The sequence below is a fragment of the Haemaphysalis longicornis genome, unplaced genomic scaffold, assembly GCF_048455015.1.
Source record: "Haemaphysalis longicornis isolate Haplotype H1 unplaced genomic scaffold, Haemaphysalis longicornis Haplotype H1 scaffold_3, whole genome shotgun sequence".
Classification (NCBI taxonomy): Eukaryota; Metazoa; Arthropoda; class Arachnida; order Ixodida; family Ixodidae; genus Haemaphysalis; species Haemaphysalis longicornis.
In genome coordinates this window covers 109,006,762-109,028,251 of record NW_027526335.1, presented here as the reverse complement: position 1 = coordinate 109,028,251, position 21,490 = coordinate 109,006,762, and the positions used below count along the sequence as shown (strand labels likewise).

At 48.3% G+C, this 21,490-nt stretch overlaps 1 protein-coding gene across 1 annotated transcript in view; it reads right to left on the bottom strand.

Moving 5' to 3' along the window:
* The window catches only part of LOC144175376 (MAM and LDL-receptor class A domain-containing protein 1-like), a 204,188-nt gene that overhangs the window by 574 nt on the left and 182,124 nt on the right, over positions 1-21,490 (bottom strand). Inside the window, exons 58-64 of the mRNA XM_077704459.1 lie at positions 18,282-18,399; positions 15,273-15,347; positions 13,051-13,239; positions 10,645-10,785; positions 10,306-10,458; positions 2,370-2,481; positions 237-292 (exon numbers count right to left, since the gene is read on the bottom strand). Coding sequence (XP_077560585.1) covers positions 237-292; positions 2,370-2,481; positions 10,306-10,458; positions 10,645-10,785; positions 13,051-13,239; positions 15,273-15,347; positions 18,282-18,399 — 844 coding nt within the window. The remainder of the gene's footprint in view (positions 1-236; positions 293-2,369; positions 2,482-10,305; positions 10,459-10,644; positions 10,786-13,050; positions 13,240-15,272; positions 15,348-18,281; positions 18,400-21,490) is intronic.

The following is a 21,490-nucleotide window of genomic DNA, read 5'->3' as shown; positions in this document are numbered from 1 at the left end:
CTGGGCAGTTCAGAAAGTTAGTAAGACCCCTGGAACTTCCAGATCAACTTACTCAAAACAGATCAATCAGTTGTGCAGGGGGCCTTTGAAAACTACCATCTCTCGGGAACTCGCAGGCAGTTCGATATTTAGAAGTACCTTCTGCTATAAGGATGAGCTCGATGTCCACCACGCAATGGTGGATTGTGGGTGTATAAAAGTACAAAGATTAAGACGCTCGCAGAGCTTGTACTCACGTGTTTCTTGTGTCGACTCGTCATAATGAGGATTGTTAAGAGAAACCGGCGAATTCCTGAAGACAAAAAAAAATGTTACTTGTATTTCAACTGAATAATAAGGCCTTCAGTAGCGTGCATTGTAGTTGTGTATTTCGGTATTATTCTGATTGTCTTCAATTAACCTTCGAATTCATGAATACGAGGTACACTGTCACCTATTAAAATGTAAATGTTTGGCCTTAACCAACTTCCCATTCTTCAAATGTACAAGAAATGAAAAGTTCGCTATGTTGTTAACAGCTGAAAAATTTGAAGAAATACGAAGCACGAGGGGTGGGTGCGTGAATCCTTCTGCTGGTGTGCTGCTGCTGTTGTTATCTGTTCGATATAGCTTTTGCTAAAGTAAGACCAGGCAGTGTAACTGACTATCATGATGAAATGAAAATGAACCTTTGCACATGTCATAGAATTTTCGTTACGATCTGAATTCCGATGATTATATAAAAACAATGCCCACAAGCGGAAAGTATCCGTTCGCTTCTCGGTACTTGCCGAACCCAGTGCCCTAGAAGTAAATCGTAACCCTCTCTTACTATATTGAATAGGATTTTATGTATGCATAAAATATTTTAGTTTGTTAAGAACTGACTCTTTATTTGAGTTGTTCCATATAAGTAAAGTGTATTCGTGGTCCTGTTCATTTTTACTCATATTCTTCTTACTCTTGTCGGTACTTAGCCCATCATCCTTTTCGTCTTCCCTTTAAAATATAGAACGCCTTCTTATGAAATCAACCGGAACTTACTCTTTTTACGAGTTTCATTTTTTTCTGAAAAACGTGTTATTGTTCGTAAAAACGTCTCAATAACTGGCTACATTCTGTGCTAAAATGCTTGTATAAAACAAACTTAAAGGTGTCGTACAACAATACAAATTCATTCAACTTGAACGAAGTAGTCTGCGGTAACTCACTCACGTCGCTTTACTGTTGAATAAAAATTGCGAGACAAAAACGTTAGAATTATAAGCGCAGCAGCAATAAGGAGAGCGCAGCAATATAGACAGGAGTGCCGTGATACGGAACACCATACAAACATAGTTTGTATGATGTGTTCAACTAATGCAGTCACATGGAACTGGATGCCCCACTATAAGCTGCAAGTCATGTTTATTGACGGTGGCGTTCATAAGTGGTTGCCAGCCGCGCAAACAAGACTCTTTGGCGTCACAGAAAAATGCTGGAGAGGGGCTGGGGGATCACCGCTGCTTATAATGTTTTATTATTATCTTGATCATTTCTGGGATTTTTGCAGAAAATTGGTATCCTTGTTCCCTGACAGAGCAGTATTTTAATGAACCCAAGTTGCACTTTGTCTTCGTCATCCTAAAACAAGTCCGACAAAACTCCAGATGAGGATAATTTAAAGATTTAGACGCGGTCGCAAATGCTAAAATATTTACTCCCGTAGAACGGAGTAAATGTTCCTTAAGTCGTCAACAGGTAAAAAAATGTTGACCAACCCTAACGCTCCATTACACGCTCTGTAGATGAACGGACATTGGCTGTCCTGTCACGTGTGGCTCTCTGCCAACAGAATCAGCCGTCCTGTCATGAACTGAGAATACCATCTTCTTTGCCAGTTGAAAAAGGTGCAAGTTGTGAGACAAAATTGTTATTATTGGCATGACAAATAGCTCCTAAATTGCAAGGTGGGCCACTTTTGAAAGCTGATGGCTCAAAATCAAAACGCTTGCTCTAGAAAGGAACGAGACGACAATTCGAAAGTTTCTCCGGTTTACGTTTCCAATAATCGTCAAAAAACCGTAAAATGTAATCCGCAAAACTACAGAAATAGATAATCTTCTGAGGGTGGGTGCACAAGATACACGCCCGCGCAGGTGTAGTCAATTCTTGTTTCATTTGCAGCAGGCTTTCTCTAAAACTCTCTCAAGTACATTGAGAAAGAAAAAAAACTTTTGAACAAATCCCTAAAGCACGCTCGTGATTCAAAGCCCTCCTTAGAAAAGACAGCGGTGGTTTGCTTCTTGTTTTTATGGGTGCGCTTTAATCGGTATACATGATCCCTCCACGTATGGCTATACTCTTACACTTCATGCCCTGTGAACCAACAAGTGAAGAAAGACACTTACTGCGCCGCAAGCCGCCTTCTTCTGAGAACGACCACAGCGACGATTGCGGCCGTGATGATAAAAGCCAAAGTGACCAGGATGCCAGTCACCACCGGGCCAGCGACGCTGACATCTGTGAAAATGAACACATTCAAAATATTCGAGCAGATATGCGGGGTAGTAATCAATTGACCGCTGTTGATCGCATCAACATGCCAAAAAGTGATTCTTTCTGTCAGAAAAACTGCCAAACTATGTTGGGAAGACCAATAGGTGCAGAATATTCGAACACTGGAAAAATGTTGCCATTGATTTATACAATTTATAATGAGGCAACCTAGGAGGCGAAAGCCAATGGACAGGCACGACCGTTAACCAGAGGTCATCTCGGCTGGCTCGCGTACTCTGTGGAAGGATTACTCAGAGAGCTAATGACAGAGCAGATTAAAAAAAGTCGTCACCATCCCACCCAGCGAAAGTGCATGTCCAGTGAAGCTGTTGTGAACCACTACAAATGCCGATGGGGGAGTGTATGAAATGTTTCTAGTCGTCTCGGCGGGCTTGTCGCTTGCGCTCGGGTTCTATGGCGGCAAATGCTGGGTGCTGTCTAGCCTGGCGCATGCGCTAGTGTCTTGGGCCAGAACCGCTCTATTCATTTACACTAGTCCCGAGTAGTCTTCAAACATAATCCACAAACAATCTTTACGAGGAACGCATGGAGGCGGGGTCCCATTGTGCACAGGCGCCTTGTCATCCAAAATGCAGTTTCGATGCTTGCTTTGTGTTTTTTTTTAGGTGCGGAGTATCTTAGGACAGCGCAATGTCCATCCGCGTCCGTGCGCATAGCATTTACAATCACAAAAAAAAATACACAGGCACCGACAGGATTCGAGCCTGTCTGCGTCTGGTAGACCACACAAAGTTAGTGTCAGTCGTCTTACCCATTGGGCCGCGACCGTGAGTTAGTACCCTAGAGTCAAACGGCTGACTCCCTCGCCTGTAGCGGTGTGGAGTACCTTAGGACCTCCCAATGTCCGTCCGCGTCCATCCGTGCGCACACCACCACCAAACGAAAATCAAGCGAAATTCAATTTGAACCGTGAGTTGCAGCTTCATTTAGGGAATAATCAAGGTGCAACTCACGGCTCAAATCGAATAACGGTCGGGGCGCAAATCGGATGTCACTCGGGGCGCAACTTGGATATCATTTTGAGTCCCCGTACTCCGCACCCTCGCCATCGTCCACGGAGTAGAGATGCTGCCATTTTTAACAAATACCATGCTCTATGCTGTAAGCCTGATTAGCCTGACGCATGCGCTAGGCGTCTTAGGCGAGAACTGATGGGTGCTGCCTCGGTTTTTTGTTTACGACACGAACTTTTCCGACCAACTAGAGGCTTACAGCTTCGCTGTAAAACGGCTGACGATTACTATACTCCCCCATGCGTAATTTGAGCGCAGCGCGAACGGTCTCGGCGCACAGCTCCTGCGTCACGAGAAGTGATCGCGTGATAAGCGAATGCACGGCAGCGTGCTCTACTATGTAATTATCTCGTAGCGCGCCGCCGCTGCCGAGAATTTTGTTGTAAATTGTGTTTGAACCTCCCGCACAAATATCATGTGGGTTGGGTGAGCCACGCAGCGAGGAAGCGGAAGTACCGATATACGTGCATTCGCCAGCGTGTGCTGGACTTTTGTAGCGCCACCTCGGCACACCGCCCGCCCCCTCACACTTTCGCCACATTTTCCTCCTCCGCGTTCTTTCTGTCTTCGGTGTTTTTGTCGCTCGCTCGGTTACGAGGCCGACGAAGCCGACAAACCACAGTAGCCGAGTCTTAAGTGCTGTACACTAGGATGAGGCGCTAAGTGCGAAGCCGCATATGCACTCAGTCAATCTCATTGATATTTCAGAGGTTCTGATTGGCCCGCAACGCCGCCCAAAAAAACATAGTATAGTTTCTGTCCCTGTTCTAGAGAAAAAGATATAGAGAGAAAAGACATTACTGGGCCCAAATAAGCAGATTTGTCTTACGTCTTCCTTCTTGCAAAGGCTCGGCCGACTGCATGCAAGTCAGCGGCCCCCTTGCTATTCGGACTAGGGCCTGTTGATCTTCAACGATAGAGCTGTGCTGAGCAGCCTCCAACTGCACCTCGTTGTGTATGTTTAGCAATTGTGTGGTGTGTTGCTATAGGTTTGTAATAATTTTTAGGCGCTTCCACATTGTGTCTCATGATAGAGACTCGGTTTGGAAAAGAATTAGTTTGCAGTAGTTGGCTTTGTTTTCTTCTAGGGACTGGTGGGGGTCGGGATATGATTGTCGGCCCTCTGTATAGTAGTTGAGAAGTTACTAACGCTCTAGAAGTCTTCCGCCGTTCTGAGGTGTGTCTGTGATGGAACATACCCGCGAAGGGGAATGACGCCACATTCTACGCGGAAAAAGCCGAAGCTCAAGGCCAGGCGCCTGCTGATGAATTGGAAGAAGAGGTGAACGAGGCACGGGCGCAGGGAGCGAGACCCCAGCCAGGGAACGAGGCGGACTGAACGGGGCACGGCTCTGTGCGACCTCAGGGCGAGACGTCTGGTCTATGCGCCACAGTGAGGCAAGGCCGTCGCGAGTCTCTGCTACGGTTTCGGGCGTCGCCGCCAAGGCCCGGGACATCGTCGCCAGCACGGGCCACCGTCGACCGGGCTCCGGCGTTCCGAACAGCGCGTGACCGGGCTCGAGGCGGGAGCAAGGCCGTCAGCGGACCCGGCGGAAAGTCTTCTGGCTACGGAACCTGGGCATCCAACCTCAACGACGCGGACACCGCTACGAGGGCGACGTCGGCACCCGCGTCCCATACTACCGATGTGAGCGTTTCCTGCCCCGGGACGTTTACGCGGGGACGGTGCGCGGACTTTGTAGTTGCGGGCGCTGGAGCGTACCGCGTGGGCTGTTTTATCATCTGAGTTTCCCCTAACGCTTTGTGAATTCCCTTTGTCATTAATTCAACCCTCTGTGCTGTCCAGTCTGTAAATACAATGTCATCTCCTCATCCGCACTAAGAGCGTTCCCTCCGTTTTGTGTGATCCGGCCCATTTCATTACAAAAAGTGGCGAGCCTGCCAGGATCCTATCATTAACGTCTGCGAAAAGTGGTTGAACGCTGTGTGCGGACGAGTGATCTGACATTTCGAAGATGGATTTGGAAAAGTTAATGGCAATAGGTTCACAGCTAGGACTGACGGGACCCGAACTTCGGCAGTGGATTGAAAGCAAGCGTGCGGAGGAGAGAGCTCAGAGGGAAGCCGAGAGAGAAGCCCTTAGAGAAGCAGCGGAAAGGAAAAAGGAAGCAGACGAAAGAGAGTTGGCACTCCTCCAACTTAGGCTGCGCATCCAGGAAGGGGCGCAAAACACGCCAGCAGTTACTGGAGAGAGTAGCGCTGGCCCCAACACGCTTGTTATCAACCCACAGAAGTTGCTACCCTTGTTCGACGAGAGGCGAGACGATTTGCACGCCTATTTGCAAAGGTTCGAACGCGTAGCAACGGGTCAGGGTTGGCCCCAAGACAAATGGGCTGTTGCCATTAGTATGTGTTTGTCAGGGGAGGCACTTTCAGTTATCGGCCGGATGACTGCAACAGAGTCGTTGGACTATGCGAAAGTCAAGAACGCTCTGCTGCAACGGTTTAAGTTTACTGCCCAAGGCTATCAGGACAAGTTTCGCAAAGCACGAGCTGAGGATGGCGAAACAGGGAGGCAGCTAGCAGCTAGGATATCCGGTTATTTCGATCATTGGATTGAAAGGACCGGGATATCAAAAACATTTGAGGGTCTCCGCGATCACGTTATTGCGGAGCAGTTCCTCCGCTGTTGCCATCCGAAGCTCGTAGTCTTTTTAAAAGAGCGCCAGTGCAAAACTCTGGATAACTTGGCAGATTACACCGACCGGTTTCTGGAGGCGCAAAACCTCCCAAATCTTGGGAAAGGCCCAGATGACGCAGATAAACCGCAGAAGAATGCGCAAGACGCGCAGAAGAAGCAACCTCCCAAGTGCTTCTTGTGCAACCGACCGGGCCACCGCGCTTCGGACTGCCGCAGCACGAAAAAGGATCCACGGAAGTGCAGCGCCTGTGTACGTGTCGGACACAAAACAGGGGACTGCCGACCTGGGTCGGACGGTGAAGAGCAGTTTTCTGCTTGCGCACTGACCATGGCCTCTCCAAATCGTCTGGTGTGCATCCAGCAGGGTGCGTCCGGCGGGAATGCGTATCCGTCCGCCCACAACCGCGGTCAAGCCGCTGGAGAAAACGCGTTCCGCGTGAACGGTATGCCTTTCGTCGAAGGCCGCGTTCAAGGGAAACCTGCTACGGTGCTTCGGGATACCGGGAGCAATACTGCTATCGTTCGGAGAGATTTGGTTGAAGACGATTGTTTAACCGGACGAACAACCCGCGTATCGCTTATAGACGGCTCCATGAAGCAATTAGCCCAGGCGAGGATCCATGTCGACACTCCGTACTTGGTAGGTGAAATCACCGTATCCTGTATGGAGCGGCCGATTTACGATCTTGTCCTCGGGAACCTTCCAGGTGTCAGAGCGGTGGGCAACCCGGATCCGCACTGGAAACGCCCCGATGGACGTTCACTTAACCTGGTGAAGAATATCACCAAGGAGCTTGTGTATCCTAGCAAGAATGTTTTGCTGTCGGCCGTCGCACAGGCTATCCCATCGAACATTAAGCACGGGAAAGCGCTTGTGATTCCAACCACCGAGATCGAAAGAAGACAGCTCGCCCAAGAGCAGCAAAGCAATCCTTCGCTAGGGAGCTGTTTCCGCAAGATTGGGCAAACATTCTCACTAGGGAAAGGCCACGGCTACTGTTTCGCCAAAACCAGCGACGTCCTGTATCGTCACTTCTACCTTTCAACTGGCAGAAGAGTCCGACAGATCGTCGTGCCTAAGGCACAAAGAGAAGCAATCCTTCGATCTGCGCACGAAGGCTTTGGTGCAGGTCATCAGAGCATGCGAAAAACAGCCTACCACATTTTAGACACGTTTTACTGGCCTGGCCTGCACGGAGACGTCAAACGCTTCGTCAGGTCATGCGACGGCTGCAAGAAAACATGTACGGGCAGGGTTGGAAGACCACGACGTACCCCTGAGACGCAGCTACCTTCTCATCGCGTTGGTGTGTCCAAGCAAGGAAAGTGTGACTTCATAGAAACGAAGGGGTCTTCCCTAAACCACGGCATAAAGGGCTCGAACCTTCCTCGTCCACAGACCTTAAGGAAGATCGTGAACTTTGAAAGACCTACAACGAAACGGGGCCTGCAGTATTTTCTCAACTTGACTTGGCGCTACCGGAAGTACATTCCGAATTACGCTGCAATCGCCAAACCCCTCACTGACCTGATGGACACAACAGAGAGAAACAGGGTTGCTTGGGACCAGTCTCAGGAGGCGGCGTTCAGCATACTGAAGCAAAAGCTTTCGTCGCACTTTTGCTCTGGCGACAATCCTTTGCAACCTGTCTCTCCGACTCTTACCAAAACAAAAGAGCGGGAATAACCTATTTTGACAATACCTACAATCGGCTAAGCTTGTCCACAGTTTTGCACTGCAGCTTGCCATTGTACCAAAATATTTTTCGCTGATTTTGTCACGAGCTCTCCTACTGTAGGAGCTTACCGTATTATCTTCTTTTTACGTGCCTTAGTAACTTGCATGCTTCCGTAGGACACAATTTTTGTGAGGACAATGTTTTTGTGTATGTTGGACTGTTTTGGACTCTGCTTTGGACCGTAGAATAGTTGTTCCCCGAACAACTTTCTTAAGCGGGGGGTAATGTGATGGAACATACCCGCGAAGGGGAATGACGCCACATTCTACGCGGAAAAAGCCGAAGCTCAAGGCCAGGCGCCTGCTGATGAATTGGAAGAAGAGGTGAACGAGGCACGGGCGCAGGGAGCGAGACCCCAGCCAGGGAACGAGGCGGACTGAACGGGGCACGGCTCTGTGCGACCTCAGGGCGAGACGTCTGGTCTATGCGCCACAGTGAGGCAAGGCCGTCGCGAGTCTCTGCTACGGTTCCGGGCGTCGCCGCCAAGGCCCGGGACATCGTCGCCAGCACGGGCCACCGTCGACCGGGCTCCGGCGTTCCGAACAGCGCGTGACCGGGCTCGAGGCGGGAGCAAGGCCGTCAGCGGACCCGGCGGAAAGTCTTCTGGCTACGGAACCTGGGCATCCAACCTCAACGACGCGGACACCGCTACGAGGGCGACGTCGGCACCCGCGTCCCATACTACCGATGTGAGCGTTTCCTGCCCCGGGACGTTTACGCGGGGACGGTGCGCGGACTTTGTAGTTGCGGGCGCTGGAGCGTACCGCGTGGGCTGTTTTATCATCTGAGTTTCCCCTAACGCTTTGTGAATTCCCTTTGTCATTAATTCAACCCTCTGTGCTGTCCAGTCTGTAAATACAATGTCATCTCCTCATCCGCACTAAGAGCGTTCCCTCCGTTTTGTGTGATCCGGCCCATTTCATTACAGTGTCCGTGGGTGGGACTAGCGCATTGATTTGGTTGGGGAGAACGCAAGCCACCTCATGTCTTCGTCGTTACTGTCCAAGGTAGCGTTTGGAGGCACTCACAGTAGCGTGATTGTGGGGAGGTTCTCATTGTTGGTTAGAGTTTTTAGTATGGCAAGTAGCATGAATGGTATAGGTCCTGTAGTAAATTTTCGAATGGCAGCCAGCGATTTAGATACTACCAGTCCTGACTTCTGGATGCTGGAATTTCCTAGGGCTATCGTCGTTTACTCCGCTTCCACCGTTGCGTAGTTACCATTATTCCAGTAACTTGCTGATTTCCTGCATAGTTCTTCGCAGCTATACACGTTGGCCTCTTCCCCCCATATTCGGCTGCATCCGTGTACCACGCAGTGAGCCCCGCTCGAAGTCGGTTGGACATGGTGGGGACACGTGTTCGCCTACGTCCTGTGCCTTGGATGGAACGCATGTCCCTAAGGACCGGAGTGAATTTTATGTGTGATCTGAGAAAAGTTGGAACATTGGAAATGTCTATACGAGAATCCTGTGTGCAAACACTGCTAGCGTAGAAAATACATTCTATTCCTTGATTCAATTGTCTTTACGTTCCGTAAAATACTCATTTTTATTTCGTATTTATGAACCTATAATCTTCTATCTCTTACATTTTTTTCCAATGTCGCTTTCAGGGGATTTATTGTGGCCACGTAAATGCAATCGTTTCGCACGTACGAAAGAAATCTCTCGGTGGTAGCAGTGGGTTTTTTTGTTCATTTCCCTGGTGTATGCGCACAAAGCTTAGTATGAAATTTTATGCTCAGTATTGTAACGTGTGACATTTTGAACAAAGCAACGCTACAAGCAACCTGTTCCGTCTTCTTACTTCACCGTAACTTTAACTTGTTCTATGGTCCACTGGTATGACACCTGACATGACTATTAAATGCATAGCATTTTAGTAACTCACAATGTCACGCGGCGTTGGCGTGCGCTGTCGTAGTCCGCATGCGCGCCTTGTCGTAGTCCGCATGCGCGCCCTGTCGCAGTCCGCAGGCGCGCCTTGTCGTAGTCCGCAGCCAGGAAGAAATATCAGTTTCCGGCGCCCGGTTTCGAACCCATGACGCCGCGGGCGGAACGCAAGGTGCCCGGCGCACAACCGACCGAGCCACGAAACCGACACAGATTTCGATGCACCGAACGCGCCTTATATCCTTCACTCATTTCTCGTTTGTTTCGAAAGCGCCACAAGTTGTCCCGCGCTTCCAAAAGATGGCGACACGGGTCCCGCGATCAAGAGATACGACTTGCCGGCGCACCCCCTCGGAAATGCTGTGCATTTGATCGTGCCCCTCGCGAGGGGGATGTCTTTTTTTTGTGGAGCTCTCATACGCAAATAACAAAGCATTTTCGCCCAGCTTTGCTCTTACCTTTTAATTCCTGTTTGGATGCTTCAGCAGTACCACTAGCGAAAATTTGACAGCGGTGACCTTCGTAGCCCTGTCGGCAGTCGCAAATGGGACTACGTTCATGCGGTGTCCACCTGCAGAGGGCCCCATTCTTGCACAAGGTGTTCGGGCACGCTGGAAGGCGCAAAAGCAATGTTAGTTGCCACAAGAAAAGCAGCGTGCCTATCCTTTTGCGATATCTCGATGCAAAATATTCACTCTGGAACGGTATGCACATACCGAGGCTTTATAAATGATCAAATCAAATTTTTCTTCATCAAAAGTTATAACGGCTCGTGCACGAACGAGACTCATACTCACAAGCACACAAGGACTCGTCCGCTCCACCAGCACAGTCCTCTTTTCCATCGCACAGCATTGTCAGCGGTAGGCACGCTTTCGGAGAGCGGCTGGCGCAAAAGAACTCGTCGTCTGCACACACCGTCGCACTTGCCGCAACACCTGCACACAAACACACGCACGAACATCAAGCAGAAAGACTGGCATTGGCTTCATATGAAGTACTTGCGCGATTCTTTATAAGGTTTATTTGGCTGTTTGCCTAAATGATGCTTGCTTACAAAACAATTACTTACATACTTACATGCTAACATATAATATGATGCTTACATACAAAACGATCGAATTGCCACACCCTGCCTGCGGCTGGCCGGCCTATTAGCTAGGGGCGAAGCCCCTTAGGGGCTGGGGCTGTTGGCGTCTGCTGTCGTCGTCGTCGTACTCGCCGTCTGATGTGGTCGCGGTACTAAATCAGCGGGAAACTCGTTTACGCCTCGCGCTAGAACATAACGCATACTAAACAACACCGAAACACTCGTTTACGCCTCGCTCTGGAGCGCTTCGTGCTTCAGACACGAGACTTTCACAACACCGCTGTATACCTGTACCCCCAACGGTTTCATATCGGTTGGCAAAACCACCAAAGCGCAAAGAATACGAAAATACACTGCATGCTTCTCCTCTCCACAGGTATCACTTGAGGGGAGATGGCTCGGGATTTTCGCGTTCTGAGAGAAGTAAATGAAATGTTTCCTCGTGTGTGTTTTTTTGTGTGCGTTGTGGTCCGCAAGACGCGCAGTCAGTGTAGTCAAGCCAATCCTTAAAAGCTGCCGTCATAGGAAAGTCACGAAACCAGTGAGGAGGATGCAGAAAGGAGAACTGCACTTCTTAATTATTTTACTAATAAATCAATTGTGCAAACGCCCAGAGTGGTCAACGCGTAGCCTAGGGTACTCCGGACTCTAATCTGCACAAGTAAGCTCACGATGTTTAGAAACCACATCAGCGTCCCTTTAAATGCGCCTACTTCCAATGCCGTTACAGAGGATCTTCGGAAAATGAACAACCTTGTCAACATATTTGTGTAAAATGTTGGTTGGGAACCTATTATTTTTATTTGTTGATTGATTGAATGATTCTTGAGCACCGGACCATCGACAGGTCATGGGCGAGATCACCGGTCACGCGCCTCCCAGAGTAGGCTCCAAAAAGGTGTGTGATCTTGTCGCCGAAAAAATACCAAACCCTTGTTGAGGCTCTTTTTATTTTGAGACAGTTACGAGGTGGGCTTAGGGCAGTCATAAAGGGGGCGATAGCAAAAGTGCTTGAGTGTGGAAGGGCGAAAACCGTAGCAGTCGGGAGTCTCGCCGCACCAAGTTCGAAACTTTTTGTGATCGATCTGATGTATTTATTTATTCTTTAAACTCACCGAAGGTACAGACCGTTGATGCTAAGAATACGGGTTTGTCACTGTCCATGAACACCTGCGATTCGTTTGAATATAGGGGCATTTCAGCTGCCTAAAAAAAGAAATTTGAAGACTCTTTCACGGGTGTGCGAAGTCAGCCCCGTGAAAGAGTATGCCATCCTGGGGGGAAAGAATCGATTGCGATGTGCTCAAACACAATAATTTCCCCAATGTGGTTTTAGTGAAACTGAAACGCGACTCAGAAGTGTCGGTCACACTCTCGGCTTTCGGATACTAAGTGTTCGGGCAAAAAGAAAAACAGAAGTGACAATCCCTTAGGAAAGCGAAAGGCCGACACGATGTTCTACAAAATGAGGCCCTATGCCTGTATATACATAAAAGAATGCCGGCAATGTACAACACCAAAGGAGACATAGGGAAATAATTAGGTTTTTTCGCTAGTATTAGCGAAGTTTTTACTTCACTAATTCCCAGCGATTGCCTAATGCCTACCTCGACGTTGTAGGTGTGTGCCAAAATGTCCTAATCATCAATTTGGGATTGTAAGGCTCAGACAGGCTACGGTTGTAACTCAAACGGAGTTAAGTTTGACATAATAGCCCATAATGATTCTTTGTGTAAGTCCTTTTTTAGCCCAGCAGTTGAGTAGCTTCTTCGGCTAGGATAGTGTTATGGTAGGATCACAGTGAATGTTACAGGAAAAGCATACAGCATATACGCTATTTTCATCGTATGTATGTACATGATAAGCAGGAAAGCTCTCATGAGGAAGCGCAGCTTTCCTCACCCTTTCTTTACCTTTCTTTACCACCCTTTACCTTGAAACCATTGTAGCTTGATGCCCGCGCTTCTTTAACACAGAAATAAAACAATTAAAAGTAGCTGAACAATCTTTTTGATCTTTTTGTTATGTGGAGTGACATGTTACTGTTCCGTGCTATCGCCTTTCGTGTTCGTGTTTCTTGCCAGAAGCACCAGCCGCAAAGTTTCGCACGTACCGCACTTCTCATCCAGTCCGTTCGGGCAGTCGTGAACCGTGTCGCACAGCAATACCGCAGGAATGCATGTAGCGCCATCCCGGCAGTTGAAGTAGCCGCGGGGACATTTCAATGGAGGCTTTGGCGTCCTGGGACTGGGGCGCGGGGTAGTTGTCGTTGGCTGAGACAGTGGAGTAGTTGATCGTTGTCCTGAAACAGCGGGAATAAGTTGCCCCGGCCAAAAATACACACCTGGTCAGCCAATCGCCATCCTTTCCTCAATCGTTCTTTTTAAAATGCTCAGGGGTAGGAGTAGATAGCTCTTAGGGTAACACGGCTGGCTTCCCTAATTTGATCCTGTGGATGTTTAGGGGGAAAACACTTTAGTGATAGGTGTTTGAACGCTGCGTCTGAGAAGCGGAGGGTCGTGTGCTGAACTAATAAATATGCATTTTACCATCAGCTGATTAGGAAAACAATAAATAGCAGAATAGGAAGTTTTTAACTAAGCCCACCTGATATTGCGGCTCAGCAGCTCCAGAGAAACGAAACTTAGAATGGGGTCAAAACTCCGTGAACAAGAATTGGCTCCGGGGTCTGAGTTTTCAATGTAATTAAAAATGAAACGTATTGAGACCAATAAACAATGCGTGGTTACCTCATAATAAATAGGAGTGAGATTTCGCTCACCGTACATGACTTAGGGAAGTTAGGTTTATGTTAGGCATTCGTTTGATAACACTATCAAACTAGATATCACGATTAAATCGCCCCGCATTAGGCCCCTCAAAATCCACTCTGCCGGCAGTTCTGTAGGACGGCGTGTGGAGTAGCCGCAAACAATGCTGTGACATTTAAAAAGCAGATGCTCGAGATAAATTGCTTGCCGCCGCATTACGAGGGGGACGAAGAGATAAGAGACAGGGCTTCTGTGAAACTTTGTTTTCAATATTTTGGGCGTCTACGATTCACCTAATAGGTTGTGTACCAATGAAGCCTTCCCAAGTTTTCACGAAGCGTTCGTATATTTTGCGGGTGGGCTTTCCGAATCAAAACTGATAAAATTCCCGCATTATCGGAACTCTCGCAAATCCAGTGCTGGCTTTTGTTTTCATATTTCTAACACATCAAAGCTGAATGCACACTGGCCAAAAATAAAGAACAAGAAAGGAGCAGAAGTCCCAATTAATAAAAAGAAGTTTAATAGCAATGGACGTGCAAGAAAGATGCAGCTATGACGAAGAAACGACATCTCTTTAACGTTTCCCGTCACGTGAACCAAAAACGGCCAACAGCAACTTTTCTGACGCTCTGTTTAGCCCTTTGTTACGCGGTAGTCTGTGGGAGTCAAGCGCTTGGCAGTGCCGCTTTGCGGATAGCAGAACAACAAAACTACAGTGTTTGCCCAGCTTTTGCGAGGTGGCGCTTTTAATGCAAAGCTTTACTTAGGTGACCTTCGTTTTACCGCCGCTGCGCCGCATCCTCGGTCGCGCATCACGTGAGTCGTCAGGCCGAGCTTCGTCGACGGCCGCGTTCGCTAGGCGCTGCCACCGCCGCTGCCGGCTTGGCGCATGCGCTCTCCGCAGCTGGTTCACGCCTGATTGCGTGACGGGCCGTGTACATGAGAGCTTTTTCATTGATGAGAGCGAGCCCGGGCGGGGCCATCTTCTATGAGAGTTGCGCGGGAGCGGTAGGCTCTGGGCTATCATCGGCAAGCGGGGTCTGACCACCCCGCGCATATCGCCCGGCGGGCCGTTTGACTCGGAAAACGTCTGAAGCGGGACTACAACCGTAGAAAAAGGCAGGCTTCGGAAGAATAGTATAATAATTACAGCTAAATTAATTGTTAACCAAGTGAACACTAAGATTAAACCAGGTTAAACCAAGCTTTCGCTTCGCATATCCATGGTCAGCTGAGCTAAACCGCAGCAATTTTTTGTGTCCGCCGGTCAAGCTGCATGTCCAGCTGCAGCGGTGAGTTAATGCAGGGCACTAGCTTCCGCAAGCCACACTACGGATGAGCGGCTGAAGTAGGCATCCCTCCTGTTTCCATTGGGACGCGGGTGACGCGACAGGCAATATTATTTGGACCGAGAGACGCAAACAAGTATGTGCAATGGGATCTCTACAGACACTTGGAAAAGCGAAAGTGGCTGGCCACATCATGGTACCCTATTTGGGGAAGCATATTTCTCATTTTCACCCCGCTTTAAAGATGGCTGGTCAAAGCAAAAGTGTTGTACCGGCAGCCGTAGTTCCCTCCGTGGAAGGCTCTTCAGGAAGTTCAGACGGCGGTGGGGAGGCAGATGCCGGAGTGTCTGGAAATGAAGGACGTGGAAGATACAGAAGTGTGCCAAAGAATAAGAATTAGGCAAGTGATAGACCAGCCAAAGGCTTCACTAATGACTGAAGCTTATCCTCCAGTAAACGTTTAACTTAGCAGTTAAAAGTTTTAAACAATACTCGTGAAACGGATCTTCCAGTAACAGTTTAATTTAGCGGTTAAATTTTTTGCACAATACTCGTAAAACGGATCTTTATATCCCCCAATCTCTCAAAGGAGTTTTTCAACTTGAGACTGGCTTTGCGCCACAGCTTGATCCTTTTTCTAGACGTCGTTAGTGAACATTACATCAGCGAACAGTGAGGATATGCACAAATTACCTGGCAGTTTTGTCACATGGCTATATTTCGCCATGATTTCAGCCCATCTTTTTCTCAGGCATTTATTTACGCCCAAGAGTGGCTATCGTTGTGCCACAGCTTGATCCTTCCGCTAGACGTTGTCAGTAAACATGTCTCAGGGCGTACAAAAATCACCCCGGCAGTCCTGTAACATGGCTAGGTTCGTCACCTCTTCAGCCCTTTTTTTCTCTAGCCTATTTCATTTACACAACCACTCGTTTAAGGTATTGTGAGCCACTTAAGTGTCACCGCATGCACAGATGACAGCTGCCTGTTCTTCAAAAGAAATATTCTGCTTTAGCGCACACTTCACACCGGATGTCTTTCTTCAGCTAAAGGGAGTAGATCATTGATCCTCCCCCTGCTACCCCCGAAGTCATCAAGAGGTCCTTCGATGTCGTTTCACACGGAGCGATCCGCCAAGGCCCCCGACCAACCATTAACTGCGAAGAGACATGCCATTACATTCAAACTTTCCTTCCGGAATGCACCTTTGCTTTAGCGATCAGGGATCTCCCTTCGATTACGTTTCGCACTCGACCCCACGGCACACTTTATTGTTCTGTTATGCCACCACTCTACATAGCACAGCTCTAATCCAACTCCCTTATATTCTATAAGCCCTACTTAACATAAGGCATGCATTATATGGGGATTAGCTCACTATATGGACCACCGGCGATTTTATCGGCGCCAAGTGAAATGCCCTTCAAGGAGCTGTGAACATTAGATTAAAATCTTTGTACTCGGGGCTGCGATCGTAGCTGGACGAGCCGGGTCTGGACCCCCGGGTCGGAGCTGAGTAGCGCGATCTCCCACTGCTCCTTCGAACTTATGTTGAGTGCAGGCTGTCCTGCCTTACTGCTTTGCGGGTCATTTCTCCGGAGAAGGCAAGGCCATACCATGTGATGTAGGCGAAATCAAATCCCCTTGTCACTTAGCTGCAGGATGCATGTCGGTATTATCGCGCTGGCTGCATTACCTTTTAGCCCCCATATTTCAAGGCCGCTACCACAGCCCCGGACACATTTCTCATGTGGACCCCGGGACACGCGTATCTAGTGGCGAATAAGGTGGCTCATGCTGCACCCCGCACGCCCGACTACCGTGCGTTCCTCCCCACCACCGCGCACTTCACGACGAAGACAGTCACGCCGTTCCAAAAAAATACTGTGACTTCCTCTCCCATTATCCTCTTTCCGGCCTCACGCTTCCATTTCTCTGTGGTGTGTTGCGCAAAAACAGACAGGGATGTGAAAGGACCCGACACAAGTGCACTACTACCACTGAATATTATTACACAGACACTCTCCTCATAAACATGCGAAGAAACGATAAATCTGTACAAAATACCTGCCGATTACGATACTACCTAATACGAAATTTGAAAGCAGCGCGAACTGCAGTCTTCTCGGTCAAGGCGCATAGCAGCGGCTTCTCAGGAAGTTATCGTATGATGAGCGAACATATGTACACGGCGGCGCGCGCTACTCTGTCGTTATCTCGCGGCTTGTCGGAGCAACCGAGCATCTTTTGCTAATCGAGTTTGAACCTCCCGCGGAAATGACACGAGGTTCAGATGAGCCACGCAACGAAGACGACGACGAAGGACCCGAAGGACCGATAGAGGTGCAGCACGCAGAACTTGAAAGAACAAGACGCTTGCTTTCGTGGATGCCTAGTTTTCGTTTCCGATCCCGGGCACCACTCGACCCCGAGTACGGTTTTCACACACGTGCCTACGCGGGCTCAGCAACTGCCCTCCCCCTCACGCTTTCGGAAGAGCTTCTCGAGCAGCCGCGGCGCGCATACCTCCCCCTCACAATTTCTCGACACTCTCCTCCTTCGCTTTGTTTCAGTCTTTTTCCTTGCTATCGTTCTCTCGGTGAAAGCACTGAGGCCATCGCCGCAGCGGAACCACAGTAAACCCGCGTCCAAAGTGCCGCGCGCTAAAACTAGGCTACCGTCTACAGGTGGCTTCGAACGAATACGTCACCCCACGGAAATTTTCTTTCCTCCGTGCCACCCATGCTACTTCCTATCCCACCACATCTTGCTGCTGTCATTCTGTGTACCCACTGTGCCATATTCGCCCAAATCCAGCCCTCCCGCTGTCCCCTACCCCAAGCAATTGGTAGAAATTCCGCCAGCCGGGACACGACTGAGCAACTTCAACTTGTCCACACGGCCTGCCAGTCCGCCGCAGCCCCGGGGGCTCCTGGGCAACAGTACTCTCCCAAGGCCGAAGACGAAAAAATAATGGAATTGTAGTTTGGTATATTTTGAAAACAGTTCTTTGCTTATCCTATGAATGATTGAACAAAACCGAAGGGCCTTGTAGAGGCATTTTAACATCTAAATGAAAGCGTGTAACTGCGCCCTACATCACAAGTAATCCCTTGCGGAGCGGTTTTTAAATCTGTCTACGGCGGCCTCCCGACCGGTGCAGATTTAGTACACATATAGCTCACTCAAAGGGCCCATTTTAGTCCAGTTGGGCATCAACACGACATATATCTCACCTAGGAGAAATGTCTCCAGCTCTCGGGCTTTATTTATTCACGTACCTGGTAGAGGAACACTGGTTGTGGCAGCGGGCGCCGACCCACACTTCCCAGGGCGCACGTCAATGTCGTCTATGCCAATGTCACCCCCGAAATGAGCAGCCTGGGCACTAATCAAAATCTGCAAAACACAAATTTGCTGTCTGAAGACTACGAACAAAAAGGAGCCCCGAGGTTTTTACGAAAAACAGTAAACAGCTACTGAAGGTTTTTAAGAAGTTTCATTAGGCCCCAATCATGCTGTATGCGTGCATTTTTAACAGCGAAGATGTCCTTGGTTGAGGCTTTCATGGGACGAAATCTGGTAACGCGGTCGCGGCATGTGAAGATGGCATAGCCTAGGGAGGAGGACAATAAGCGCCAAGCACAAATTCAGCAGGCTAAGCGATTCCTTAAATCATATGCTTATATAGGCAAAGCTTTCCTGAAGTACTACATCTGGTAGGAGTGTTTATGCCTGTCATCTTTGTTCAGCAAAAAGAGAACATTAGGCATATTTTAGGGAAGACATCAACACATAAGTAATAATTGCACTTTTCGTTTAAGTAGAAATGCGTGGATGCCTGATTTACGCGATAGAAAATAAAACGATACCCCGTAAAAAAAAAGAAAAAAACGCGCCCGCGGCGCCCTCTCGTCGCAGTGTTCCAAGTTTAAAAGTAACAACAGGTTCAAGTAGGTGGCGCGAGGTGTGTAGCATGGCAAAAATTAATTGGCGTGAACGGGAATTCATCTGCTGGCTTGGAGAAGTTCTATGAAGCTTCACTGTTCGATTAGGGAAAGTCAGCAAGCTTCGCTGCTGACATCATCATTCGCGACGTTACGTCAGTGAAGCAGGACAATCTGTGCATTGCTGGTATAGATAACGTTTAAAATTCTTAATTTTCTTCAAATTAAATGACATCCTGCCGTTTATTAAATTCTAAGGGAATGAGCGATATTGTCTCAAGCAAGGACAAAAACTATGAACAAAATTTCTCGTATTTGCAATAGCTATAACGATTCGGTGGCTCAGTAAAGCAATACAAGGACGTTCAAAAAACATCAAGTTATTCAAATTTTGCGTTTTATACATAGAAGCAGCATCACAGGTGCTAGGTGCGGCGCAAAGTATGGGAAGTAAATGGTTTACACGGCTTGTGGTTGGTTAATGCGTGCGAAAATTCAAAATATATTCTCTTAACAATTACTCTTAACAATTCAGCTACGTTGTTGAGGTGAAGACGATCTTTTACGGCAATGTGCGACTTGAAACCGATGACTAACTCATACAGACATTCTGGAGGTGGGGACATATTTATTTTGTATCAAAATTCCAGTTTTTCCCACTAAGCGCAAAAATTAGGTCCGCAAGCCGTAGCACAGTTTTTGACATCAATAAATGGCTACGGCCGCAGCCTTGTTCACTGAGTAGTAGGAAAAACTACCAAGCACACAGTTTTTAGGGGCGAAGTACCTTAGGGGCTAAGGCTGTCGGTGTCTCATCTAGTCACGGTGACACTTGTTTTTCAACGGCTCGCTCTACAATGATTCATTTTCACGGGCAAAAACACGTACTAAAAGATCACACCAGGACACTCATTTCCCTCTGCTTCGCGCAAAACACTTCGTGTTCAAAGACACGAGACTTCTACAGCAAACCCGCCGCGGTGGCTCAGTGGCTAAGGCGTTGCGCTGCTGAGCACGAGGTCGCGGGTTCGATTCCCGGCCGCGGCGGCCGCTTTTCTGATGGAGGCGAAAAAGCAAAAACGCCCGTGTGTACGAGATTTCGGCGCACGTTAAAGATCCCCAGGTGATCAAAATCAATCCGGAGCCCTCCACTACGGCGCGCCTCATCGCCTGCGTTGCGTCGGCGCGTTAAACCCCACAACCAATCAACCAATTCTACAGCAAAGCTGTATACCTCTACCCCAGCGGTTTCATTTCCATGAGAAACATGACGGCCAGTCTGTCATTTAATTGCCTAATCCGGTTAAACTCAAGAGAGGGTGTCACCGCCTCAGGAAGCGCACGATTGCTCCTCCCACAGACGCTTCTCCAGCGCCCAATCAGCGCGTGGCGAGTGGCCAGAGAGAGACGTACAATCTTTGAATAGACTTATACACTCCATGCTTCACCCATCCCCTGGTTTCAAATTAGTCGGAATGGCCCGGGATTTTTTTTTTCTGTCTGGCTGTCCGATTAGTTAATTTTGTGCTGCCTTCATTTCATGCAGAACAGCCAGAAGCTGGTTTTGCGTTTTACCCGAAGTACCGGTGGCCAGAGGAAAGGAACCTGCCAGATATTCATTCTTCAATCGGATAAACGTACAACACTCGATATCCTATATTTTTATAAGCAAACAAGCTCAGTTTTTTGCAAGCAATACATGAGAAATTTGTTTCGAGAGATCGCTTTTTACTGCTGTAACGATCAGTTTTCTTTGAAACGAAGGTAGCAAGGAAACTAAAAGGGAATTGCAGTATGGTAGTGCTGCGCCCTGCTACAAAGCCTGGCAAGTACTTTCTACATCGATTCCAACGGCCAGTAAACATGAGTCTGTCAAGATGAACAAAGTTCCATGACGTCTGTCTAAAAACACCAAAAAAATTACACGATACAGGCTCGATGCGTCTATATGTAGAAGCTACAAAACCATCCCTCCAAGCCTTGTACTGCCCCTGCTTGTTTAAACCAGTTTGGTGTCAATATAACTGAGGAATGTGCCTATTATTGTGCGTAGTAAGATATGCATTTTTACCCGAACAGCTAACGGGCAAGTCTCGGTTAAAACAGGATATGTATTTAGTGCCGGCAAAGATAGGAGTCATAAAAATGCCCATCCGACACTTTTGAGAGAGATCGTACGAAACAGCGCAAGGATTAAACGCTGGTTTGGGTAGACAACAGTTGTGTTCTTTTGTCACGAAACGTATCAGTACTACCTTGCACCCTGCAAGTTAACGACGCGGACATTCCACCTAACGGCAGGCTGCAGGGGGAAGTTGTAGCTGTCTTTTAGTACGGGATGAAAACCCACGTACTTAGAAGCGGTTCTACCCCAAATGGCATGTCTTAACTTGAGTTCTATATCAAGCAAAGCCACGCGAATTTAACGCGTTATTTCATGAACCGTACTACAAAGCGTGCCATCGGCCCCAGCATGCGCCTATTCAACTGCAGAAAATCACTTATATCCGCTCGTAAAGTGTAGAAACTTAATAAAGAAAACA